General features: G+C 54.5%; 1 protein-coding gene across 3 annotated transcripts in view; it reads right to left on the minus strand.

Moving 5' to 3' along the window:
- PDZD4 (PDZ domain containing 4) overlaps window positions 1–16,214 on the minus strand; it is a 28,053-nt gene extending 11,839 nt beyond the window's left edge. For 2 of the 3 annotated variants that reach the window (XM_032331158.1, XM_032331157.1), the window contains exon 1: window positions 15,696–16,214. In XM_032331158.1, the coding sequence (XP_032187049.1) occupies window positions 15,696–15,755 (60 nt within the window). In that variant the 5' untranslated portion in view covers window positions 15,756–16,214. The remainder of the gene's footprint in view (window positions 1–15,695) is intronic. The other variant, XM_032331159.1, reaches the window with a different exon arrangement.
- Between the last annotated feature and the right edge of the window lie 9,987 nt (window positions 16,215–26,201).

Below are 26,201 nucleotides of genomic sequence, written 5' to 3' on the forward strand. Positions count from 1 at the left end.
ACTCAAACAGACTGCACTGACTGGAGAGCCCGATGCAGGGCTCGATCTCACGACCCTGAGATCAAGACCTGAACTGAAACTGAGAGCCAGACACTTCACTGACTGGGCCGTCCAGGCGCCCCAACAAAGAAATCTTTTTTAAAAAGATATAAAATGACATGTGAACTAGGTTGATTACCATACAAAATAAAAAGGCTGGGAAAGAATGTATAAAATCGTTGTGGGAAGGAAATCTCAGCTTTTCCCCCCTTTTTACCTGTACTGTTTTTTGAAAATATAATAAATGTTTATGAACTGCAAAATTAAAAAAACATTATTGCTGGAAAATTCTCACGATAAAATATTAAGCAAAAGACCTGCTTAGAGCAGGGCGACCCCAGTTCTGGGAGCATGGGTCTGGGCATATGTTACATATATTCACATATGTGTTTAACACAATACTTTCTTTAAAGAATAGGAGGAAATTCACGGGAGATAGTATTTACAGGTGACTTCTCTTTTCTCTTGTTCTTTCTAGTATTTTCTCCAATGAACATCACCTTTATGATCATAGAGAAAACACACAAAAGCAATCTGGCCCGATATATTCGGAGTCGTTCTGAGGCTCTGTGGCAGGGGATGGGTGTGTGCTCCGAGCCCCAGGACAGCTCAGGCTGGGAATGCGGCTTCTGGGCTCAGGGCCCTGGGTGCCGGCAACAACGAGCAGCACTAATGAAGTCATATCACATCCACATCCACACCTGATCTGAGGCGGCTCAGGAGAAGCACTGCTTTCTCCCTCTACTGCCTTCCATTTCCTGCTGGGGTGTCCCCAAAAAGGAGCCTGGAATCCCAGAGGGAATGAAGGAGGCCCGGGGAGGGGGCTGAGGGCTCCAGGTGAGGGGGATGAATCCCAGCCACCCACCCCCTAGAGGAGGTGGTCACGAGGGACATGCCCCACGCCCACCCCAGGGGCCAGGCCTGACCACAGGGCCCCCCAGAGAGCCTTAATGGGCCTCAGGCCCTGGGGAGCAGGACCGAGCAGACACCCTCCCCATTCCCCCGGCGCAGCAGCCCGCGGGCCGGCCCCCTACTGCCTCCCTCTAAGGTGGGATTTACAGAAGGCGTCCTGTGGGCCCCGGTGTCTCAGCAGAAGAGGACAGGAGGCCCCTGGGGCCGGGGGAGCACTGACCCCACAAGCACCAGCCGACAAGGCAGGGAGGCAGAGCAGGCAGGCCCCCGGGTCTGCCTTCAGAAGAAGCTTGGGGCCGGGACGCCTGGGTGGCTCAGTTGGTTAAGCAGCTGCCTTCGGCTCAGGTCATGATCCCAGCTCCTGTGATCGAGTCCCACATCGGGCTCCTTGCTTGGCAGGGAGCCTGCTTCTCCCTCTGCTTCTGTCTGCCTGTGCTTGCTCTCTCTCCCTCTCTCTGACAAATAAATAAAATTTTAAAAAAAAAAAAAAAAAAAAAAAAAAAAAAAGAAGAAGCTTGGGGCCAACCCACGCACAAGGCCCACCCCAGCCCCTTGATGCAAGCCAGGTCACAGCGGACCCCTTCCCACCAGGGGGTGGACAGGCACAGGGCAGCAGTTCAGGTAGTGGGCTGAGACAAGATACAAGCTAAGGCAGGGACATACCTCAACCCAGGTTCTAAAGGAGGGTGGGGAGGGAGCTCCAATGGTAGAAGAACTTTTTAGCAATCAGGGGTGTTGGGAGTGAGCAAAGAAGGTGAGGGGGGATGGATATGGGCAAGTGGGCCACTACCCACTTGTCTCTCTCATTCCAGGCGACTGAAGACAAGGAAGTCCTAGAACAGACCTGTGAGGTCCCTCGTGCAGCTTCTCCAGGGAGCGGAGGGACAGTGGAGAATGAGCCTGGGAGGCAGGGAGGCAGGGAGGCAGGGAGGCAGGGAGGCAGGGAGGCAGGGAGGCGGACTGCTTCGAACCCCGTGGCACGGTGGGAGGGGGAGGGGCAAAGCTGTCCCTGGCAGGGAGTCCAGGGGATGAGGGCCCCACAGGGGTCCTGGGTGCACGAGGGACTCTCCGTGTCCCCGGACAGCAGGGAACCACTGGAAGGACGAGGGCACAAGCGGACAGACGCGATCCCTGTGCTCAGAGAACCCAGGCGAGGAGCAAGCCAGTGAGGCCGTCTGGGACCGCACGCAGAGCCCTGAGTTCCGCTGGAGAAAAAGCTCAAGTGGGGCCTGCTTTAGATGGAGTGTGCAGGGACAGCGTCCCTGGGGATGCCTGACCTAAGACCTGAATGACGGCAAGGAGCCAGCCTCGGTAGGGACTTTGAAGAACATTCCAGCCAGAGCTAAGCCCTTGGTGCTCTCTGGAGAGTGTCGGGTGCACAGAGGAGCGGCTCCCTGTGGCCCCGGCAGAGGAGGGGACCAAGCGGAGGTGGGGGAAGGAGCCGCAGGCAACCACAGCAGCCCAGACCAGAGATCATGGTGGCTTGGCCTGGGACAGAGGTGGCGGTGGAGAAGGGGACCCGAGGGGAGGAAGGATGCTTGACAAGCAGAGTAGATGCCTGGCCTTGCTCCACATCAGCAAAGCGCACGTCAAAAGCACAGTGAGATCCCCACTGACGTCCACTAGGGTGGCTGGGGTGAAGGGGAAGACAGGTGTTGATGCGCTGGGGGGGACGGAAAACGGGACAGTGGCTGTGGAGAAGTCTAGAAAACAGGCATCCACACGGAAAGGCGCAGACAGCTGTTCATAGCGGCACTGTCCGTAACCACCGACACTCGGAAGCCGCCTCGATGTCCGCCCACCGATGGATCAATGCAACGTGGTAACACCCGCAAGGTGGCTTATGCCCCGCAGAAAGGGACGATGGCCTGACGAGTGAAAGAAGGCCGACTGCAAAGGTCACCTGTGTGACCCACGACAAATCCGTCGGGACAGAAAGTACAGGAGTGGGTGCCAGGGGCTAGGGGAGGGGAGAATGGGGAGTGCTTGCTTAATGAAGTTCCATTTTGGGGTGATGAACATGTTCTAGAAATAACAGTGGCGATGGTTGCACAACACTGCGAATGTATATAGCACCGATGGCAAATCTGATGTCCCAGCCTTTCCTGCAGTAAAAATATAAGAGTGCCACCTAGATCTGCAGAGACCATGAAGATGAGGGTCACTGTGGGCGATGCGGGCGTTGGGGGAAACAGGGGAAATGGGCATGTTTATTAATGGAAAAAGTTTTTCTCAGATTTGAAGTTCCTGAGACATGCAAACATCCTCGATGGCCCGTTCCTCCTACATGTGTCCCGAATCATGAGATGGGGTGGGGGGCGCTCTTCCACTTCCTCTGCCTCCACTTTTCTCTCGAAGATAAATAAATAAATAAAAAGGCTCCTGAGTGGGTCAGTTGGATAAGTGGCTGCCTTCAGCTGAAGTCATGAACCAGGGTCCTGGGATCAAGCTTTGCATCCAGTCACTGCTCCGTGGCAAGCCTGCTTCTCCCTACTTGTGTGCTCTCTCACATAATTAAAATCTCTAGAAGAAAAAAAAAAGGCCTGAGATGGGACACAGTCGATAATGTCAGGGTTGTGGGATTGAGCCCCAGGTTGGGCCCAGAGATTACTTTAAAATAAAAATAAGTTATATAGGAAAGCATGAGATGGAGGAGATAACGGGCATTGAGTGTAGACAGAAGAGGCCCGCGGACGATCATGAGGGACGCTTACATTTAGCAGTTGAAGAGAGAGACCCAGAGTTTACAGCCAGCCAGAGAGAAGCTAAGGATTCGGAAAGCTGAACAAGACGGCATGGAGGGGGAGGGAACGGCTGGCCCAGCAGCCAGAATGGCCTTCGACATCTGTTAAGGGGTGGACCACCGCTGGGCGGAGTGAGAAGCTTGGTCTGTACAGACACAACCTTTGGGAACTTTGGCAGAGAATGGGGTCCCAGTGGTTGGGGACTGCCTTTGGGTTTTACCAGGAGAGACAAGACCTGGGCGGTCTGCATGCTGAAGGGAGGTTTACAAGAGGGAGACCTCAGGCCAAAGAGCGCGAGGGGGGGAAACGGCAGCCGCGCAGCCTTGGGGGACAGGGGAGTAGGCGCGGGGAACACGGAGGAAGAGAAGAATCACCAGCGGCAGGTGAAGGAGACACAGGGGCAACGAGGGGACACGGTGGGGAGGCGGGGCGGGGGCGAGAGCTATGCGGGAAGCCGGGTGACACAGCCAAGCGGCCGGGGAGTAAGGTGCTCTGCCCCGCCCCGCCTCCCGACTGAGAGGCGGCGGCGCCCCGGGCGGGGAGGGCGGGGCCACGGCGCAGTAGCCCCGCCCCCCGCCCCCGTTCGAAGCCGCAGACAAAGAGGGCGGCGGCGGCGCAAGGCGGGCCGGCGGTGGTCTCCTGCTCCCAGCCCCGGCTGCAGCAAGCCTCCGGGCTCCGACCTGGGGAGGCTGGCGCAGCTGTGCGGGGGCTCCACGGGCGCTGTGCGGGGCGGCTGTGCTGCGCGATCTCCGGGAGGGCGGGGAGCACGGCGCGGGGAAGGGGCCCCGAAGGAGCCCGACCGGGCGGGGCCCGCGACCCCAGGGAAGCCTGCGAAAGGCCCCTTCCACTCGCCCGAACGCGGGGAGTAGGGGGCTACCTACATAAATGTCCTAGTGGGGTTCCGTTAGGACCCTCCTAACCCCACTCTGCGGATGGAGGGACAGACAAGGAGACAACAGAAACCGGACGTTGCCCTCTGCAACTTGGGGTAAATCAGTGCGCCCTTGGGTGGCTCTCAGCGCTGCTAACAGGTATATCCTGGCCTCAGACAACTGTTCCACCGACCCCCAAACCAACAGACCAGGGCGGATAGAGAAAGCAGAGAAGGGAAGCCTGAGCCTGTTTTCAATGGCCCAGCACAAGTGCTCCCTCCTGTTTTCCCAACTCTGGATTTTGAAAATGGTCAACCCACAGGGACGTTGCAACCCTGCATTCTCTGGACGCAGCTCTCCCGCAGAGTGCGCACTCCCACGCCGCTCTCCTCTTTCTACACACACGATTTTGCAAGCAAGATGCCAGCGCCATACTCCCATTCCAGAAGAACCACCGTCATCAGCCACCCCCACATCTCCACAATGTACCCCTAATGCCCTTACAGCTCGTTTGTTCTGGTTTCTGGACCCAGGATAGAGTCAAGGACCACACACATTACATTTGGTGTTATGTGTCTAGTATCCTTTAATCTAGAATAATCTATCCACTTTTTCTTTTTTTAACTTTCATGGCACTGACCTCGGAAGAGGTTTGGGGCAGCTGCCTTGTACAATGCCTGAGTCTGGATCTGCCCTCATTAGATTCAGCTTAACTGCTCTAACAAATTGCTGGGTCCTGCCCCTTCCAGACCAACAGCATCAGGAGGCACTGGCATGAGGCCGTCCCACTGCTGGGGACTCTTAATTTGCTTTAGTCACATGGTCAAAGTCACGGCTGCCAGGTCTCTCCTTTTCCCTTCCTAATTTACAAGGTACCGGGGTAACACCTTGAGACCCTGTGACCATCCCATACCCTGACACCCTTTAAGTAATGGTTTTTACCATTTGAGGAGGATCCTTGCCTAAATGAATAGTGTCAGTGACTATAAAATGCCTTAATCTGGAAGAATCTAGCTGGACAGTACATTCCAACATCACGTGACTGGCCCAGCAAATGCACGCCCCCAATCGTGGCTGCCTGGACAAACCAGCCCATCCAACTCCCTAACTGTGGCCGCCACTTCTTGCCCAGGGGCAGGAGAAAGAAAAGGAAGCATGGGAGGCCTTCGTCTCAAAAGCCTTTTTAGCCATTTGGGTGTGTATGTCCAGGTGCCTCGGGGAGCTGTGTGCGTGTTGGTGAGGATGTGCGTGATGGAAAAGGAGCCTTGCTTATCTGGAACACAGTATGTCCCTTGGGAACCTCAGTGGGGCAGTAGCCCCTGGAAATGGATTTGGTAGGTCCCAGGTGATGCCTTGCCTCCCCCTGGGGGATGCTGACGGGATCCAGGGCTTCACTGATGTTCCCCAAGCTTCTTCCTGAGCTCCTTGCTCTTGGTGTGGCTGGTCCAAGGACCAGCAGCAATGGACGTGGCCTGGAAGCTTGCGAGAAATGCACTCTCAGGCCCTGGGCCTCCTCCAATTCTGCATTTTAGCAAGGGCCTAGGACTGGGGTCATGTACTCAAGGAACCAGGAAGGACACCCAGACCTGAATGGGATTCAGACACCAGACAAGTGACTCAAATGGTCTCTCCTTCCCTCTTAGTCCTTATCTCCCCAAAGCTGCTGAGTGGGTGGTGGGGCCCACCCAGGGTCTACTGAAATCTGATCCACTTGCCTGCCCCCAATTCTAGGTGAAGCAGGCCTCTCAGGGCGCCTCTGGGTCCTGCCTGGGAAGAGTGGCTGGGAAGGGAGGGTAACCCAGATGGCCTGTGCGAAAAAGCAAAGCAGGGGCGCCTGGGTGGCTCAGTGGGTTAAGCCTCTGCCTTCGGCTCAGGTCATGATCTCAGAGTACTGGGATGGAGCCCCACGTTGGGTCTCTGCTCAGCAGGGAGCCTACTTCCCCCTCTCTCTGCCTGCCTCCCTACCTACTTGTGATCTCTCTCTGTCAAATAAATAAAATCTTTAAAAAAAAAAAAAAGGGAGGCCTAGGTGGCTCAGTTGGTTGAGCCGCTGCCTTCGGCTCAGGTCATGATCCAGGGGTCCTGGGATCGAGTCCCGCATCGAGCTCCCTGCTCAGCAGGGAGCCTGCTTCCTCCTCTCTCTCTGCCTGCTTGTGTGTACTCTCTCTCTGACAAATAAATAAAATCTTTAAAAAATTAAAGTTAAAATTTAAAAAAAAGAAAGAAAAAGAAAAACAATTCTTGAGGTTATCATCAAGAACAACCTTGCGGGGGGACATCTGGGTGGCTCAGCAGATTGGGCACCTGCCCTTGGCTCAGGTCATGATCCCAGGGTCGGGGCGGGGGGGGGGATGGAGCGCTGCGTGGCATTCAGCCCCAGAACACCTCAGGCTTCCAGCTTAGCTGGGGCCTGCTTCTCCTTCTCCCTCTGCCACTCCCCCTACTAGCTCTTCTCTGTCAAATAAATAAATAAATAAAACCTTAAAAAAAAAAAAAAAGGATCAACCTTCAGGTGTAAGCTCACAACAATTAAAAACAAACATCCACCACCCATCTCTGGGCTGACCTGACCTCTCCAAGGCCGGCAGTCACCAGAATGATAGTCTTTTCTTATTTTTAATATTTTTTATTTATTTATTTGACAGAGACACACACAGCCAGAGAGGGAACAGAAGCAGGGGGAGTAGGTAGCAGAGGGAGAAGCAGGCTGCTGACTGAGCAGGGAGCCTGATTCAGGGCTTGATCCCAGGACCCGAAGGCAGAGGGTCAACTACTGAGCCCCCCAGGCGCCCCTCTTTTTTTTTTTTTTTGGTAATTTGAGAGAGAGAGAGAGAGCATGAGAGCAGACAGGTCAGAGGGAGAAGCAGACTCCCCGCCAAGCAGGGAGCCCAATTCGGGACTTGATCGTGGGACTCCCGGATCGTGACCCGAGCCAAAAGCAGTAGTAGCTCAGCCAACTGAGTCCCCCAGGCGCCCCGGAATGATAGTCTATGCGATCTTCCTCATTTCCACTGCTCCAAGCCAGCGCGGGCAAGAAGCAGGCTGCGCAGTCCTGAGCCCCGCTTCGCGGCCGCGCAGATGTCCCTCGTCCTCACTGATCTCGGGCCTTCCACTGCACAGCTGGGGGCTCCTCTCCCGGAGGGTTTCCTCTCCTTTCTTTCACATTACACAAACCCTCAGAATACTACTGAACGTCCTTCTGTCGCCGGACATTGGCTGTGTCCTGGCCACGAGTAAGGCTGTCTCCATCCATCTGCCCCGCCTAAACCACCCACCACATGGCCTGATGGCGCAACTCGACCCTCTAGCCAAAGGAGATCCCAGCGGACTCAGGGCCTAGGAGAAAAGGCTGCCGGATTTCCCCATGGCCATGACCGCGGGTGGCAGGCACTGTTTCCTCCCACCTGGTACTGTCTTCCCTGCGGGGACCCTGAAGCAGAAGGAAAGAAAGAACCCCCAACCCCACTAGGGCCCCATGTTGGGTTAAGTACACTCATGTGTTTTTCCTTTGGTATGTGTGTGTTACACGTATTTCTTGTTTTTAAGGGTTTACTAAGGTATAGTGCCATGTAATCGGATTCACGTATTCAGAGCGTTACGCTTTATAGTTCTGTAAATTACACCTGTGACACCACCGTCACAGCCGAGATACTGACCATTTCCTCGCTTCCACCCATGCTTCTTTCTGCCCATCCCTGCAAAATGCCGTCTGCCTTCAATCACTGTAGATTAGTTTGCATTTTCTAGAACTTCCTAGCTCCATGGCTCAGGCAGTCCTTGGAACTGAGGTAAGGAAGGGCATTTTAAAATGTTGCGACAATGAAAAACATGCTGAGCCCGAGCAGATGACGGCTACTGGAATTCAGCGCCGCGGTCGTGCCCTCTCCAGTTGCTTCCAGAGGGCCTGCTACCCTCAGCAGCAACCCACAAATCCTGCTCACAGGAAGCCCCGACTCAAGGGGCAGGGAGCGTGTCAGGGGGAGAAGAGCCGCCACCAAGGACGGAGGAAGATGGAGGGAGGGGACAGCTGTGGGCCCGCTGCCCTGCCCGCTGCCCTGCCCGCTGCCCTGCTCGCTGCCCTGCTCGCTGCCCTGCTCTCGTGGCACACTGGGCCCTGCTCTCCCCAACTGTTGCCTCTTTGTTCCCCAGGCAATCTCTCCCATCACAAAAAGGCCCCCCGGGGGGGGGTCTGTGGCTCCTCCTCGTGGGGACTGAGGGCTGGCACAGCGGGGGGGGGGGGGTTCGGCGGGGTGGGGGTGCTCACAAGGAGACCTGCAGGGCTGTGGCCTCTCCGAAGGTGGACAGAGGGGAGCCGGTGGTGGTCCTGACTCACTCGGCTGAAAGAGCGGAAGTCTGGACGGCCCCGCAGGGAATGGGGGCAGCAGGCCCGAGGCCAGTTTCCTTTGTTACATAGGTCTCCCAGGCACGGGGCCTGTCCGCAAGCATGTGATGGTATGGAGTAGCGGGGGAGGATGCCAAGATCTAGAAGGCTGGGGTGGCAGGGAAAAGACAAAGGGGCAGAGAGAAGCCCAAACAGAGTGGCGTGTGATTAGATCCACGACAAAGGGGTCAAGGTGCCCCACGGAAGGACAGCAGGTCCCCAGCCAGCAAGAGCACCAGGAAGGGGTCTCAGCAGGCCTCGTGCCCTTGGCGCTGATGCTGCTTTCTCCCCACCCTCCACCCTCCGGAATCTGGTTCCCGCCTCTTCCTGAGGCATCTTGCAAGACCGCCCATCCCCCAGGACCTTTCTACCTCTCCAGAGGTGGTTGGTGTGGCACCCCCTCCCCCATCCCAGCGCATGCCTGGCGACGCCCCGTGACACACCAGCGGGACAGAGGTGGGGCTGGCGGGGGCAGGGGGATAAAGGGCCCAAACCCAGGAGGGGCTCAGCAGCCACCCGGAACACAGTGGACGTCCTATGACACTTCGTCATAAAAACACCCAAACTAGGAATGAAAGGGAACTTCCCTGACTTGATAAAGAGCATTTATGAGAAACCTACAGCAAGTTGTAAGTCACTGGTGGAAGTCTGGAAGCTTCCCTCTTTGATCAGCAGCAAAGCAAGAACACCTGCTCTCAGCGCTTCTACTCAACATCCTGCGGGAGATTCTAGCCAGAGCAAGTGGGCAAGAACGAGAAAGAACAGGTATCCGGGTTGGAATGGCAGACGGAAAAGTATCCGAGTTTGCCCTTGACATAATCCCACACATTCGAGATCCTCCAGAATCCACTAAGAAACGATGAGCGCTAATAAATGAGTTAAGTGAGGTTGCAGCACAGAGGATCAATATACAAAAATCAACCGCATTTCTACTCAGTAGCAATGAGAAAGATGAAAAGTAAGTTCAGAAAACAGCCCCCTGGACAGCCCCCCATGACATTTCGGCTCAGGTCATGATCTCAGGGTCCTGGGATCAAGCCCCAAGTTGGGCTCCCCGCTCAGGACAGGGTCTGTCTGCTCTCCCTCTCCTCTCAAATAAATAAATAAATCTTAAAAAAAAAAAAATTCCTGGCTGGCTCGGTGAGAAGAGCACGCTGCTCTTGATCTCAGGGTGGTGAGTTCGAGCCCCATGGTGAGTGGAGAGATTGGTTAAATAAATGAAGTTTTAAAAATCTTTAGGGGCACCTGGGTGGCTCAGGTGGTTAAGCGACTGTCTTCAGCTCAGGTCATGATCCCAGAGTCCTGAGATGGAGCCCTGTATCCAGCTCCCTGATCAGCAGGGAGCCTGCTTCTCCCTCTCCCTCTGCCGCTCCCCCCACTTGTGCGTGGACTCTCTCTATAAATATCAAATAAATAAATAAAATCTAATTTTAAAAACCTTTAAAAAATAATGAAAAGGAAAACAATTCAACCCACAATAGCATCAAATAGAATAAAACAATCAGCAGTAAATGTAACAAAAATGCAAAACATCATTTAAAGAAACGGAAGACCCATGTGGAAAGACATCCTATGTTCATTGGTTAATACTCCCTCCAAACCAATGCACAAATTCAATTCCGACAAAACTGTAGCTGCCTTCTTTTTAGAAACTGGCAAGCTGATCCTACACTTCATATAGAAACTTAACCGGGGCGCCTGGGTGGCTCAGTGGGTTAAGCCTCTGCCTTTGGCTCAAGTCATAATCCCAGCGTCCTCGAATCGAGCCCCGAATCGAGCCCCAAATCGGGCTCTCTGCTTGGCGGGGAGCCTGCTTCCCCCCGCCCCAGCTGCCTGCTTGTAATGGATCTCTCTCTCTCTCTCTGTCAAATAAATAAAATAAAATAAAATAAAATAAAATCTTTTTTAAAAAAAAGAAACTTAACATACCCCCAAATAACCAGAACAATGGCGAAAAGTACAAAATTGGGAGGACTTACACTTCCTGATTTTAAATTTTACTTACAGGGTCTCCTGGGTGGCTCAGTTGGTTGTAATATTGGACTCTTGGTTTTGGCTCAGGTCATGATCTCAGGGTCATGAGATGGAGCCCCTGACCTAGCAGTCTCCTGACTCCTAGGTCTCCTGACTGCTAGGTCTCCTGACTGCTAGGTCCTGACTAGGCTCCTGACCTAGCAGTCTCCTTGACACTCTTTTTCCCTCTCCTTCTGCCCCCCCGCCCTGCTCGTGCAGGCTCTCTCTCTCTCTCAAATAGATAAATCTTTAAAAAAATTTAAAAACTAAGATTAACTTACAAAGCTATAGTAAAAGCAGAGTGGCACTGGCATCCAAATCGACATTTCTCCAGAAAAGACACACAAAAGACCAATGGCACATGAAAAGATACTGAGCATCACTCGGGAACTTCACATCAAAACCGCAGTACCCCTCACGCAAAGCAGGAGGACCACAATGGGAAACACGCTGCGGCATCTGGGGGGTCTTTCGGGTCTGTCGTTAAGTGGCTGCCAGGGTCCTGGGATGGAGCCCAGCTGGGGGCTCCCTGCTCAGTGGGAAGCCTGCTGCTTCTTCTTCCACTCCCCCTGCTTGTGCTCCCTCTCTAAAAAAACATGCGTTGGGGGGATATGGAAAAAGTGGAACCCTCTTACTTTCCTGGTAGGAATGTAAAATGGCTCAGCCCCCGCCGAAAGAGATCAACAGCTCCTCAAACAATGAGACAGAATTATCATCCAATCCAGCAGTCCCAAGAGAATTAACAGCAGGGACTGAGGGCGCCTGGCTGGCCTAGTAGGTGGAGCCTGTGACTTCTGATCTCAGGGCTGTGGGTTTGAGCCCCACGGAGCGTGCAGAGAGGACTTAAAATTAAAAAATGGGGACGCCTGGGTGGCTCAGTTGGTTAAGCAGCTGCCTTCGGCTCAGGTCATGATCCCAGCGTCCTGGGATCGAGTCCCACATCGGGCTCCTTGCTCAGCAGGGAGCCTGCTTCTCCCTCTGCCTCTGTCTGCTATTCTGTCTGCCTGTGCTCGCTCTCTCCCTCTCTCTCTCTGACAAATAAATAAAATCTGGGGCGCCTGGGTGGCTCAGTGGTTTGGGCTGCTGCCTTCGGCTCGGGTCATGATCTCAGGGTCCTGGGATCGAGCCCCGCATCGGGCTCCCTGCTCCGCAGGAAGCCTGCTTCCCTCTTTCTCTCTCTCTCTCTCTCTGCCTGCCTCTCTGCCTACTTGTGATCTCTGTCTGTCAAATAAGTAAATGAAATCTTTGAAAAGAGAAAATAAATAAATAAATAAATAAATAAAATCTTAAAATAAATAAATAAATAATAAAAAAAAGGGGGGCGCCTGGGTGGCTCAGTGGGTTAAAGCCTCTGCCTTTGGCTCAGGTCATGATCCCAGGGTTCTGGGATTAGGTCCTGAATTGGGCTCTCTGCTGGGCGAGGAGCCTGCTTCCCCCTCTCTCTGCCTGCCTCTCTGCCAACTTGTGTTCTCTGTCTGTCAAATAAATAAATAAAATATTTTAAAAAATAAAATAAAAGCAGGGACTCAGATATTTGTATATCCATGTTCACAACAGCATTATTCACAACTGGGAAAAGGTAGAAGCAACCCCAGTGTCCATCCATCCCATGCGGCACAGTGACGCGATGGGGTATATAATTCAGCACTAGAAAGAAATCCAGCGGGTGCCTGGGTAAGGCTTAGTCGGAAGAGTGCGCAACTCTTGATTTGAGCCCCACGTTGGAGGTAGAGATTACTTAAAAAAAAATTTTTTTAAAGAAAACATGATAAATGGAAGAAGCCACACATAAAAAAAAAAAATCACATATTGTATGGTTCATAAGGTTCATTAAGATGAAATGTCTGGAACCGGCAAATCCATAAAGAGGTGAGTGGTTGCCAGGGGCTGAGAGGTGTTAGGGGAAACCGGACTGCTAAAGACGGGCTTTCTTTCCGGAGCGATGAGTGTTCTGGAAGGAGACAGCAGGATGGCTGCACAGCTCTCAACATATCACTACCAGTGACCGCACACTTCCTCAGGGCAGGCTCAGTAAAGCTACAGCCAGTCTCATGCCTGTGAGCCACCACGAGAAAAGGGCCTGGAAGTCAAGGCTAGAAGAGACAACTCTGGGTTCTCAAGCGGGGGGCTGGGGGATGGAAGGCACATGGAAGCACCCGGGCAAGCGTCCCTCTGGGCTGCGCCGGCCCCGCCCAGGTCCCTCACTCTTGCCGGGTGCAGAGGCCACAGGCAGGCGAAGACAGGACAGGGAGAAGCACCACGGACGCTAGTGTCAGCACCACTGACTCCACTCCCCAGGCTTTAGGGGAGTACGGGAGCCAAGCAAGGGCTCTGACTGGTCTGTTGGGACAGAAGCTTCTTTCTGCTGAGAGGACTGGACTGGGCCAGCAAACGCTCTCCGTGCTGTGCCTGGGCCTCCAGCCCCAGCAACAGGGTCGTCGGGGACTACCAATGGTTTCCCCTGCTTTCCAGCTCCTTTTTCTTCCATCTTCTTTTGTCTCCCTTTAATTTTATTTTGTTTACTTATTTATTTTAGAGGGGGACAGAGAGAGAGAATCTTAAGCAGACTGCACACCCAGCACACGAGCCCAGGCTGGGGCTCCATCTCACCCGCCTGAGATCAGGACCGGAGCCAAAATGGAGGGTCAGTGTTAATAAGAGGCCGAGCCACCCAGCTCCCCGCCCCGCCTCGAGGCCGCTCCTGCATTTTTAAAGGGTCATTCCTCTTTTAAAAGCGCATCCACGGTCTGATTCTGCCCAAACTTCCTCAGGAGCTTTAAAAGGGGGCAGTGCCCCCAGAGACCGGCCTGCGACGGCTGCAACCCCGACCAGGAAATGGCAAAGGGCAGCTGGCGGCTCGGGCCCCTCCTCTGGGGACTTCTCTCCCGACGGCTTGGAGCGCTCTCTCAAGGAAAGCCTGGCTCCGAACTTTCCTGCCCGGGTCCATCGCAAGCCCTCCCCCAACACGGAGCCTCGCTGACGGCGGTCCCTGCCCCCTGCGGCAGCCTCCCCTCCCTCACTGCCAGGGGGAGCCCGAAGGGTCACCTCGCGTTGCCCCGTCCACCGCCGCTCGTCTCAAGCCTGCAGGGCGGCGCGGGTCGCCCTTCTTGAGCCACGCACCCCCGTGAGATCGGTCTTACACGAAACACGACCTCAATCCCTCTCTGAGGAAGTCAAGAGCCAAGAGCTTTGGAATCGCTTGCCATTTGGTGAAATAATTCCAAGAAAGGAAGGAGCGAGGGTGGGATCCCACGGCGTCACCCACCAACCAGTGCAGCCCCGGTGCCCGCCACTGGGATGCCGAGGGGCTGCCTTCCGGTCCCAGCGCGAGTTATTACCGAACCCGATTCCACGAGCCATGACAATGGCCGGGAACAGGACGAGAGGCATAGCCCGGGGGCGGACGGAGAAAATGGGAAGAAAGGCGAGGGGTAGCGAGCGGGCAAAGCGGAGGGACGCGCGCGCCCGGGGAGCCAGGGCCTCGGAGAGGAGCCGAGCCGCGCGGCCAGGGCAGAGCACGAGTCGCCCTCCCGCCGCCTCCCGCTCACCGGGACCAGAACCGGGCTCACAGCCCCGGAGCAGGGCTCCCGCGGCCTCCGATGCCTCCTCCCCCACCCCCACACACACCGCGCCCCCGCGGATGCTTACAGGAGTTCCCCCATTCTTCTAAGGAGACCCTCTTCCCCCAGCCAACACCGCACCGACCAGCGCCTGCTCCCCAGTCCTAACCCATAAACCCGGATCGAAGTGCATACCTGTCCGCGCTGGGTCTGCCCCTGGATCCCGACTCCCTCCGACCTGGAACTCCCTCCACTTAGCCCCGGGGGCGTCTGAGGCCACACCATGCGGGACATTTCCCTAGACACCTCTCTGAGCGCACACAGAAAGTACACACACGCGGGGCCGGAGGAGCCTCCGCGCACACACAGACGGGGCACAAGCACGCACTCACGAAGTCACGCCACGCACAGGCAAGGAAGCCCCGCTCCGGGCCACCGGGCTGGGCTTGGGTTCCAGGAGCGCGGCCGGGCGTATCCCCTCCGGCCCCGCCGAGCACCTCTCGGTCCACGCCCCCCAGCGGCCCGGACCCGAGGCCCTGCAGGGCAGAGAGCGAGCCCGGCACCGCTGCCGGCAGATCGCCCTCTGCTCGGTGAGCCCGCGGCACCCCAGTCTGGAAGCCCGCCATCTGGGCAGGGCCGGAGCGCAGAGTGGGGGCCGGGATAACCTTCCCGGCCCCAGACCGCCCGCGCGCTCCTGCGCCGCTGGTCCTCGGGGGCCACGATTTGGCCGCCCCCCGCGCCGCGGGGGCCCCTCTCCCTCCCCCGCCCTGGGTCCAGCCGGGCGAGCGTGTGCAGGGAACGGAGCCCGTTGCTATGCAACCTCCATCCCGCGCCGGCGCCGGCAGCACCGCGCCTCCGGACTCCCGGGCCCAGGGTGCAAGCGCGCCGGAGCAGGCCGAGCCCAACTTCCCGAGCCAGACCGATCTGCACCCAGGATCCACGTCCCCACCTACGCCGGGCGCCCAAGGGATGCGCCCTGCACCCCATCCCCACGCAGCTTCCCGCGTCTGTGACTGGTTCCCACGGAGCGCCAACACCCAGCAGCCCCAGAAATCGAGGGCGGGAATGGCTCCCTACCGTTCGTTTCCGAGCCCTTCAGCCCTCCCAGGTTTGCCGCCCGCTGCTTTCCCAGGTGGCACCCACGCCCCCCCCCCCCCGCCCCAGCGGCCCCTACCTGAAGCATCACTTTGTACTGCTCCTCCGGTTTCTGAACCACGCACATATTACATCCCATGGTGCTGGCCAGCGAGGGGAGGAGGGCGGGAACGGGAAAACGCCTTTCACTGGCCGGAGCGCGGGACCTCGGGTCCCGGGCCGGGGCCGGGGGCCATACCCTAGCGCAGGGGGCGGGCCGCTCAGCGGGGGAGGGGGGACGCCCCCGAGGGAGGGGCCGCTCCACGCCCCTCGGGTTAACTGGGCAGCCCGAGGCCGGGCGCGGGCATGCTCCCTCACACCGGCCAAGAGAAAAAGGGCAGCGGGGGATGGGCGGGCGCGCCGGGCGTTGCTGGGCGACGACCCCCCAGGAGGCGCGGGGGCGCGCCGGGCCGCCGGGGGCCGTCAGGGGCCGTGGGCCGCGCGCCTCCCCGCCTGCGGGGCCCGCCGCTGCCGCTGCCGCTGCCGCCTCCGGCTCCCACCCATGGCCATCGGCCCCGGGAGCCCGGCCCTCGCGCTCGGCGCCGCGGCCCGGCCCGCCGACTGGGGGGCGGCGGCGCGGCGGCGGCCCCCGCCCGCGGCCAGGCCCGCGCCCACGCTCCCGCCTCGCCCGGCCGCGCTCCCGGCGCTCCCGGCGCCCGCTCTCTGGCCCGCAGTCGGCCCCGCAGTCTCCGGCTCCCGCCCGGGACGACGGGCACGCGCGCGCGCCCGCGGCGGCGGCGGGGGTGGGGGGGAGGGGCGCGGGGACGGGGCGCACGCGCGCGGGGGAGGGGAGCTGGGCGGGGTGCAAGCGCGAGCTGCGGGGGCCGCGGGAGCGGGCGCGGAGAGCGGGGGGCGGGGCCTCGGCTGGGGTGGTGGGGGGCCTGGCGCCCCGCTCCCGCCGGCGTCGAGTCTCCTGGCTCTCCGCTCTGGACGTGCCGCCTAGGCTCTGCGGGCCCAGGAGGCAGGGGTCCGGTTTGGAAAAGCGTCCCCCGGGATCCCCCAGAGAGCTCGGGGCCTCGGGAGGGGGTCGCGGTCTCAGCCCGGTTCCCAGGGCCTCCACGCTGCAGCCCGACTACCTCTGCCCCTCCCTCCGACTTCCCCTTAATAACTGCTTCTCCCCTTCGACTCGGCCGTTCCCCCGCTGTCGTTTAAACGGACACCTCTGTTAAAATAAGATAAAAAGAAGAGGTGGTGGAGAGTCCGCCACGCCACATGGCTTGGGGTGTCCTGGGACCCTTGCGCATGTGCAGGGCTGACCCACCTGGGTCCGCTGCCTACCTGTGTCTCAGCCCCAGCCCACGCTCAGGCACCCCGCTTTGAAGTTCCCTCCATCTCCTTCTCCCCCACAGCCTGCCCTCTCCTCTCGGACAGGCCTGGAGAGGGAAGGCCTGTGCCTGGAAAGCAGCATCAGACTGAGAGCTGGTTTCCCATGGGGTGCCCGGGAGAATTGCTGAGCCCAGCCAGCACCCCCCCCCCCCCCCCCCCCGGCTGAAGTTCGCTTGATTAAATTGCCGCACGCTTCATTTCCATGCTTTGGAAAATGACGAATCATTAACCACTAGGAGCTGTTTAATTAGACAGCGGCGGTTGGGGAAGGCCCCTCCAAAGCCCTTCCCCTCCCTGACTGCTGGGTGAGAGGCTGGGCATCAGGACCGGTGGGCCTGCTCCCGGTCTGCAGAAGAGATGAGTGGAAAAGCAGACCTTGAGACAAGGGCTGGTGTGTAGGTTCCTTGTGCTGGACAGTGGTCTCGGGATGAAAGCCAGTTCAAGGGTACATTCTCAAGCTGGTGGGCACTCGGAGCTGCTGAGACTTGACCTTGCTGGGAGCTGGATAGAGGGCATCTCAGAATTGTCTACCCCAAACCCAAAGAAGGTACTGCCACACTGAAGGACCACAAACCTGGTGGCTTAAAACAACAGAAACGTGCTTTTCCACAGTTATGGAAGTTCCACGTCCAAAATCAAGGTGTTGGTAGGGCCGTGCTCCCTCTGAAGGCTCTGGGGGAGGATCGGTCTTTACCTCTTCCTAGGTTCTTGGTGGCTCCCAGCAATCTCTGCTGTTCCTTGGCTCGTCCCACGTCGCTCCAGTTTTTGCATATCCTCACATGGCCTTCCCCTTGTGTCTCCTCTGTGTTTCCAGTTTTCCTTTGTTCTATAAGGACACAGACCACTGGACTTAGGACTTACCCTCCTCCAGCATGACCTCCTCTTGACATGATTACGTCTGCAAGGAGTCTAATTCCAAATAAGATCGCATTCACAGATACCAGAGTTTGGGACTTGAACATTTTGGAGGACATCATTCTACTCACCGCACAAAGCAAAGTCCAGATTCAAGGACTGCATAGACCACTTCTTGATGGGAGGAGTGACAAAGTCATATAGCATAGGAATGTAAATGTCTTCAAACACGCGAATGGTTAGGACTCTGTGGCCATTTTACGATTGACTATACCTCCATCACCAGTTCTGAATTTCCCTTGTCCCTGGAAAGCATCACTGGTCTAGGTGTTTTTCCTGAAGGCTTCAACTGGGTCTTCATCCTACATAGGTCTCAACCTTCCTTGTCAGGCCACAGTTGTGTGTCTGTTTACGAAACACAAAGACACCCGATCGAATGCTCTCAGTTGCAGGCATTCTTTTTGCTGTCCTTAGAGAGCAGCAATGCCACTCCTGATGTCCCCCCGGGTCAACTGCCCTACCAGTATAACAATCTTTTCTTGGCTGGATGGTCCACGGGCACAAGGAGCCTAGGTGGGCCAGATGCTAACTTCTGTTTCAAGTTCAACAGAACACTTCACCGTGAGTCTCTCGCCCTGAAGTAGTGTGTGGCACAGCATGTCAGTCCAGCAGGGGCTGTGTGCACCCTCGGATGGATTGCTCGCAGAGATGCTGCACATAGAGAAGGCAAATCCACATCCTAAGTGTAACTAATTTGCCCCCACCACCCCCACAGCGTGGAAGGAATCCTGATGTAACCTTCCTGCTACCAAATGGCTGGCTGGTCCTTTTGAGAAACGGGCATCATACCAATTGCTCAGCATTGATCTCTGCTGGGTCGGTTAGGCATTCAGTAGTGGCAGTATCGAGATCATCCTTGGTGGAAGAAACTCTTCCTTCCGGGCCGTGCAGAACCTCCAGCCCTTGCACCAAGACCACTGCCTTCACGGACCCGTTGCTGCTGTGGGGAGAAGCCAGCTGGGCCCCACCGCGGGGTTCCCTCTCTTTGCCGGGAGGTTGAGGTGGAGTTGCCATTTTGCTGGGGGCCCCTGGCAGAGACACAGGAATCCACGTACCCTTTTTATGCACCGCCCTAGGCACATTAGATGTGTCCGCGCACCTTTCCAAAACTTCTGGTCTCTGACTGTAACATTGTGATTTATAATGAAAAAATGTATATATTTGGTCTTTGTCCCTGTTTTTTGGCCCAGAGCTCCTGAAATGCTTGGAATTTCCTGTGAGGAGAGCAGTAAACGTGTCTTTTGTTATGTGAATGAGGTGACTTTGGGAGCACACCTCAGGATGGGGGCTGGTTGCCTGGAGAACCAAACGAATAATTAGAATGTTGGAACTTTCAGTTCTCCTTTCCTGACATCCACAGAGGGAGGAGGGACGGAAGGTGGAATGGAATCGATGGCCCATGGCCAGTGAGCTGACTAGTCATGCCTTCGTGGGCGCACCTGGGGGGCTGTCCTTAAGCATCTGCCTTCCGCTCAGCTCCCGATTGTGGGGTCCTGGGATTGAGGCCCGTGGCAGGCTCCCAGCTCAGTGGGGAGTGTGCTTCTCCCTCTCCCTCTGCCTCTGCTCCTGTGCCCCGCTCTCTGGCTCACTCTCTCTCTCTCAAATAAGTAAATACAATCTTTTTTAAAAAGCATGCCTTTGTAATGAAGCCTCCTGTAATACCCAAAAAGAACAGGGTTTGGAGACCTGGGTTGGAGGTACGGGAGAGTGGCGTGCCTGGAAAGAACATGGAAGCTCTGTGCCTTTCCCCCATGCCTTGTCAATCAGGCTGTTCCCGAGTTATAATAAATCAAAGATCTAGTGTCTCTGCATCCTTTCAGCTGCTCCCGCACATTAATCCAACCCACAGAGGGGGTCTTGGGAACCTCTGATTTATAGCCAGTTGGTAAGAGGTACAAGCAAAAACCTGAATTTGAGGGGTGCCTGGGTGACTGAGTTGGTGGGGCATCTGCCTTTGACTCTAATCATGGTCTTGGGGTCCTAGGATGGAGCCCAAGTCGGGCTCCTTGTTCAGCAGGGAGACTGTTTCTCCTTCTCCCTCTGCCTCTTCCCCTGCTCATGTGCTTTCTTTCTCTGTGTCAAATAAATGTATAAAATCTTAAAGACAAAAAAAAAAAAAAAAAAAAACAAGAAACGACCTGGATTTGAGACTGGTGTCTGAGGTGGGGTGAGGTCTTAAAAGGACGAATGCTACACAGAATCGAGCTAAATTTTCGGACACTGCATGGTGGACAGGAATCGCTTAGTGCTCTACAAAACTCCCACCACACGCTGGCACTGGGTACAGAACGTTTTTTACTGACCTTCCAATCTGATGCCTCCTGGGTCCCTGACCAATCTTCCAAGTCATTTTTCATGGACATCTGTATCTCAGGCCATTTATCTCTCTCCACCAAGGGGAAAACCAAGTGTGCTGCTCACTGGGAGGATTTCTTGGTCATCACCCTGAGCGGGACTGGAGCTAGGCAGCAGTCTGTTTTTACTAGTACCAACGTAATAACATGACCCACCAATGAGCCAGGTCTAAGCGTTTCCCTATCCTTGGTCAGTCGCAATGACTCCCTCTCGCACCACTCAGGAGTCCACAGGTATGAGCTAGTTGAGGGGGAGAACCAGCGCAGTGGAGCCAGGTGACCTGGGGTCTGGACTACCGGTCCTCGAACCTGACTTAAGCCTCTTTCTGATTCCAGATGGGCCTGGTCCTGAAGGTGCCATCTTCACTATCTTGCTTCTGTGCCTGCCTGGCCACATGACTTGGTGAGTCTGCCAATACTTAGCTCATGATGGGCAGCTCCAGTCACATGGGTACTGGATGTCCCGTGGTGGGCTTCCACGTCTGCACCAAAGCCCAGCAGAGTGATGGCAGCTGCTTTTTGAATAGTAAGGACTCTGGCCTTGCTCCAGACCCTCACCAGTCTGTGCTTGGATCCTTCTATAGAGGCTTCCCACGGACTCTTCACAGCATCGTTATCTACCATGGACAGATCCCGCCGGCCTTCAGGTCGGCCATGTTAGGCTCTGATGGCTGAGCGCTGGCACAGCTGCCCTGTCCTTCGGCGGGACACTTCCTTGCTCTGGGCCCTGCGCAAAACAGGTCATGCCTGTGCATCCCAAGACCTGCTCGATCAAACAAGCCACCATTTCAGTGATCTACTCAGCATCATGCCAAATACACCCCTTTTCTTGCCTGAGTTAATGTCTGTTTCTTTTTGCAATCAGAAAATCCAAAAAAAAAAAAAAAAAAAGTCCTAACAGCCCTTTTCTTCTTTGCCTCCGAGAGCAAGATGGGTCACTAGCAACGCTACTGGAACCGTCTGAGGAAATCTGCTTAACCCAGCACGGTCTGATCTGGAAAAACGGCCTCAATGTTTGCCCCCACTGTCTCCATCAGTCCAAAAAGAACACAGGCTTCATTAAGTTGGATTACGTGAACTTCCTTGAAAAGGTCATCCAAGAGACCTATCTTATCTGCAGATATCCAAGATACCTACCTTAATGCTAACTCATTATACATAAAATAAAAATACTTCAATTAAAAAGAAAAGAAAAGGGGCGCCTGGGTGGCTCAGCAGGTTAAAGCCTCTGCCTTCGGCTCAGGTCATGATCCCGGGGTCCTGGGATCGAGCCCCACATCTGGCTCTATGCTCAGCAAGGAACATGCTTCCCCCTCTCTCTCTGCCTGCCTCTCTGCCTGCTTGTGATCTCTGTCTGTCAAATAAATAAATAAATCTGTTCAGGTCATGATCCAGGGGTGCTGGGATGGAGCCCCACGTCCGGCTCCCTGCTCAGCGGGAAGCCTGCTTCTCCCTCTCCGACTCCCCCTGCTTCTGTTCTCTCTCTCTCCCTCTCTTGCTGTTTGTCTCTCTGTCAAGTAAATAAATAAAATCTCTGGAGGGCGCCTGGGTGGCTCAGTGGGTTAAAGCCTCTGCCTTCGGCTCAGGTCATGATCCCAGGACCCTGGGATCGGGTCCCACATCGGGCTCTCTACTCAGCAGGGAGCCTGCTTCCCCCTCTTTCTCTGCCTGTTTCTCTGCCTACTTGTGATCTTTGTCTATCAAATAAGTAAATAAAATCTTTGGGAAAAAAAAAAAGAAAAGAAAATCCTAACAAATACAAAGCCTTCCCAGAGTGTGGAGGAGGAAGACCTCAAGAGACAGTCAGTCGATCCAGGGGTAGCTACTTTGATCTGAGCGCAGCAAGGAGGAAGAGACTGGGGGCCACTCCAGCATAGCAGGAGGGCTTTCTCCACCCTGACTGTCATGGCCATTGTAGCATTGTTTAGCCTGAAGACAAATGCCAAGGTGGGCTTCACCTGGGTTCTTATCCGGCTGGTCCTGTCACGACCCTGTGCTGCCTTCCGTCCATGCCCTGAAGCTTGGATCTCCTGAGGACACTGCATCGCCCTATGGAAGGCTTCCACTTCACCCCAGCCTTGATTGCGTGAAGAGGTCAGGAGCTCACTCTTTTATTTTTCCCCTGGATGTGGCTGCTGGTCCACATCCCCACCATGCCAGATGCCCATCTGGGGAGCCCTGTTTCCCAGTAGCCACTCATGACCTTCCCTACTGGCTTCCCCGGAAGGAATCTCTCAGGGAAGCTGAGGCCGGACCGTGGCCCAGAAACTCTGTCCAACCTTTCTTTAAATGTTGAGTTTGCCCACTCCAAAGGCACCAGAAACTTTGTATCCAAGGACGTCGTCGCCAAACCCAAGGTCATTTAGGCTTTCCCCTAGGTTATCATCTTCTGGGATTTTATAGTTTCGTGTTCTATGTTTCGGTCTATGATCTATTTTGAGTTAATTTCTGTGAAGTGTGTGAGGTTCATGTCCAGATTCATTTAGTTGCATGTGGATGTCCAAGGTATTCCCACACCATTTGTTGAACAAATTGCCCCTTTCTCCACTGAACTGCCTCTGCTCCTCTGTCAAAGCTCAGTTGACAGCATGTGTAAGGGACTGTTCCTGCTGTTGCATTTGGCCACACTGAAAGCCCTGTTGATGGCATGAAGCAAGCAAACGCAAGACCCAGGGCGCTTCTCGCGCTCTGTAGGAGAATTTACCTTGGCTCCTGGGAACATGGGTGTTTTCTTTTCCAGTTTTTTTTTTTTTTAATACAAATGCAGAGCATCAGATTATCCACTACCCATAAAATTTGTCCATTCAAGGCCCACTTACATTTTGTTTATTTTTAAAATAAGCTAATTCATGCCTGTGAAATAGGAGCACCTGGGTGGCCCAGTGGGTTAAGCCTCTGCCTTCAGCTCAGGTCATGATCTCAGGGTCCTGGGATCGACCAAGTAGGGTCCAGTCCATGTCAGGCTCTTTGCTCAGTGGGGAGCCTGCTTCCCCTTCTCTCTCTGCCTGCTGCTTTACCTACTTGTGATCTCTGTCTGTGTCAAATAAATAAATAAAATCATTAAAAAAAAAAAAACCAAAACGAAATGAAAAACACCCGAGAAACTACCAGCTGGCCCTGGCACGGAACCACAGGGACCAATAGCCTGGATTAAGATTTATCATTCTCTTGCTTGTTCAAAATTGCCATAGAATATGTATAAGACAAAATTTGCCATTTTCACCACTTTTAAGCACAATTCAGACGCATTAAGTACATTCTTAATGACTCTTGCCATTATTTCCAAAACCTTTCCATCACCCCTTAAGTCTTTTTCCATTCAGCGCTGGCTCCCCATTCCCCTCCTCCAACCCCTGGCAACCTTTACCTACTTTCTGTCTGTGTGACTTTGCCCATTCTAGATGTTTCATTTAGGAGGAATTATGTAGTATTTGTCATTTTATACCTGATTTCTCTCAATAATGTTGGCAACATATTGTAGTATGGATCAGAACCTCATATATATTTTTTAAATTTTTTAAAGGATTGTACCTATTTATTTACCAGAGAGAGTGAGAAGGAGAGCATGAGCAGGGGAGCAGCAGGCAGAGGGAGACGCAGACTCCCTGCTGAGCAGGGAGCCTGCCATAGAGCTTGATCCCAGGACCCTGGGACCATGGCCAGAGCCAAAGACAGATTGACTGAGCTATCCACGTGCCCCAATATTTTTAAATTTTTATCAGTTTTTTATTTTTTTACATATTTTTAAAAATTCCCTCCAATTAAAAAAAAAATTCCTTCCCATGTCTGTGAATCTGTGACCCTCAGGATGGGGGTGTCCACTCCCTGAGGAAGGAGGTGGACACCTTCCTCTGCTGTGGGAGGCCTCCAGGCTGTACTCCTAGGTAAGTAAGGATGACTGTTCCTCGAGGAGGAAATGTCCCATCAATCAATTTTTTTTTCAGATTTTCTTTCTTTCTTTCTTTATTTATCTGAGAGAGAGAGAGCACAAGCAGGGGGAGCAGCAGGCAGAGAGAGAGAGAGAAGCAGGTGTCCCTACAGAGCAGGGAGCCGGATGCAGGGCTCGATCCCAGGACCCCGGGATCATGACCTGAGTGAGAGGCTTAACCAGCTGAGCCACCCAGGCACCCCGCCATCAATCATTCAGTCTCCATAGAGACTGTCGAAAATTGCCAATGCCAGCTCTATCTCAATTTGTCACTGCGGGGTACTGGGAGAAGTTTTCAATTAGCAATGATTGTGTCACAGATAAACCTCATTGGCCGAATGGCATTTCACTGTGTGGATAGACCACATTCATTTATCCATTTATCTGTCAATGGGCATTTGAGTTGATTCCCCTTCTTTATATGGTTTTAAAGTATTTTTAAAGAAGATTTTAATTATTGGGGCGCCTGGGTGGCTTAGTGGGTTAAAGCCTCTGTCTTCGGCTCAGGTCACGGTGTCAGGGCCCTGGGATGGAGCCCCGCATTGGGCTCTCTGCTCAGCGGGGAGCCTGCTTCCCCCTCCCCTCTCTGCCTGCCTCTCTGCCTACCTGTGATCTCTGTCAAATAAATAAAATCTTTATAAAAAATAAATCTTTAAAAAGAGAGAGAGTACAGAAGAAAACCTATGGACAGACAACTCTCACTTTTGAATACAAGTGCAAACATTCCTAAGTAAAGATAAACAAGACTACAGCCATATAGCAAAAGAATAAGGTAGGACGTATGACCAAGTAGGGTCCAGTCCGTAAATACAAGGGGAGTTCAGCATCAGGAAATCCTTACCCAGGATTCCCATCAGTAGGTGCTGATAAGGATTTGATAAAATTCCACACTTGCTTTGTTAAAACCGAGCACAAATGTGGGAATATGGGGGTGAGAGACAGTGCTTCGACTCCTCTAGGGATCTCACAAAACCAGTGAGGTGCACGCAAACCCTCTACCAGCTCCATTTTCAGCAAAATGGCCCCACGCCAAGGTTAAGGGTCTGACAAAGCAGTTAGAATTTGTACAGAAGCCACAGGAGACAGGTATACAGAAACAAGAGGGGGCTGGCCTCACGATAGCATTTCCCAGGTAAGACCAGTGCGTTTCAGCTAAGTACCACGCTCTGTGAGGTGGGAACCTATATCCATTGCACACGGCAGGGACTATGGGACTCCAGGAACATCAGCAGGACATGGAACAGAATCCGCTTAGGGGAAACATGCAGTTAAAAGGCAAAGAGCATAGCAAAGCAGGGGCGCCCGGGGGGCTCAGTCAGCTGAGCAGCCACTCTTGACTTCAGCTCAGGTCATGATCTCACGGTCCTGAGACAGAACCCCAAGTCAGGATCCATGTGTGCGGCAGGGAGCTCGCTGGGGATTCTCTCTCTCCCTCTGCCCCTCTGCCCCTCCCCTCTTCTAAAAAAAAAAAAAAAGAAAGAACACAGCCAAAGCGCGTGGGGGGGGGGGGCAACACACCTCAGAAAACACCTGAAGCAAAGTACTCACCTGCAGGTAAGGGACTCTCCGTGAAATGGTAACCCTCCGTGCCTTGCTCAGAAAACGCTCACTTCCCACCATTTTCCCTATGGTCAGTGCTTCCTGTGTCTTAAGAAATCTTGTCCAACCCCAAGACCATGAAGATGTTCTCTCCTTGTCTTCTACAAGCTTTGTTGTTTTGTCTTTTATTTTTACATTTTCAGTACAATTGGAGTTGCTTTTGTGCAGAATGTCGGGCAGTAGTCAAGCCTCTTTTTTCAAAGGAAGAAAGGGAAAGAGAGAAAAAGACTTTTCCAGGCTGAAGAGGCTTGGGAGGGCTCTAGAGTGTCCTGTCACCAGGCCCAGGGCAGTGTTGATCACTGGTTTGCTTGGCCAGGAAGCCAACAAAGTACTCCCTTCCTTTAAAAGACATTGACAAGACAGTAAACAACGTGTGCTGGCAAGGATGGGGGGAAAGGGGACCCATCTCTGCACTGTTGGTGGG

Source organism: Mustela erminea, chromosome X, assembly GCF_009829155.1.
Source record: "Mustela erminea isolate mMusErm1 chromosome X, mMusErm1.Pri, whole genome shotgun sequence".
Classification (NCBI taxonomy): Eukaryota; Metazoa; Chordata; class Mammalia; order Carnivora; family Mustelidae; genus Mustela; species Mustela erminea.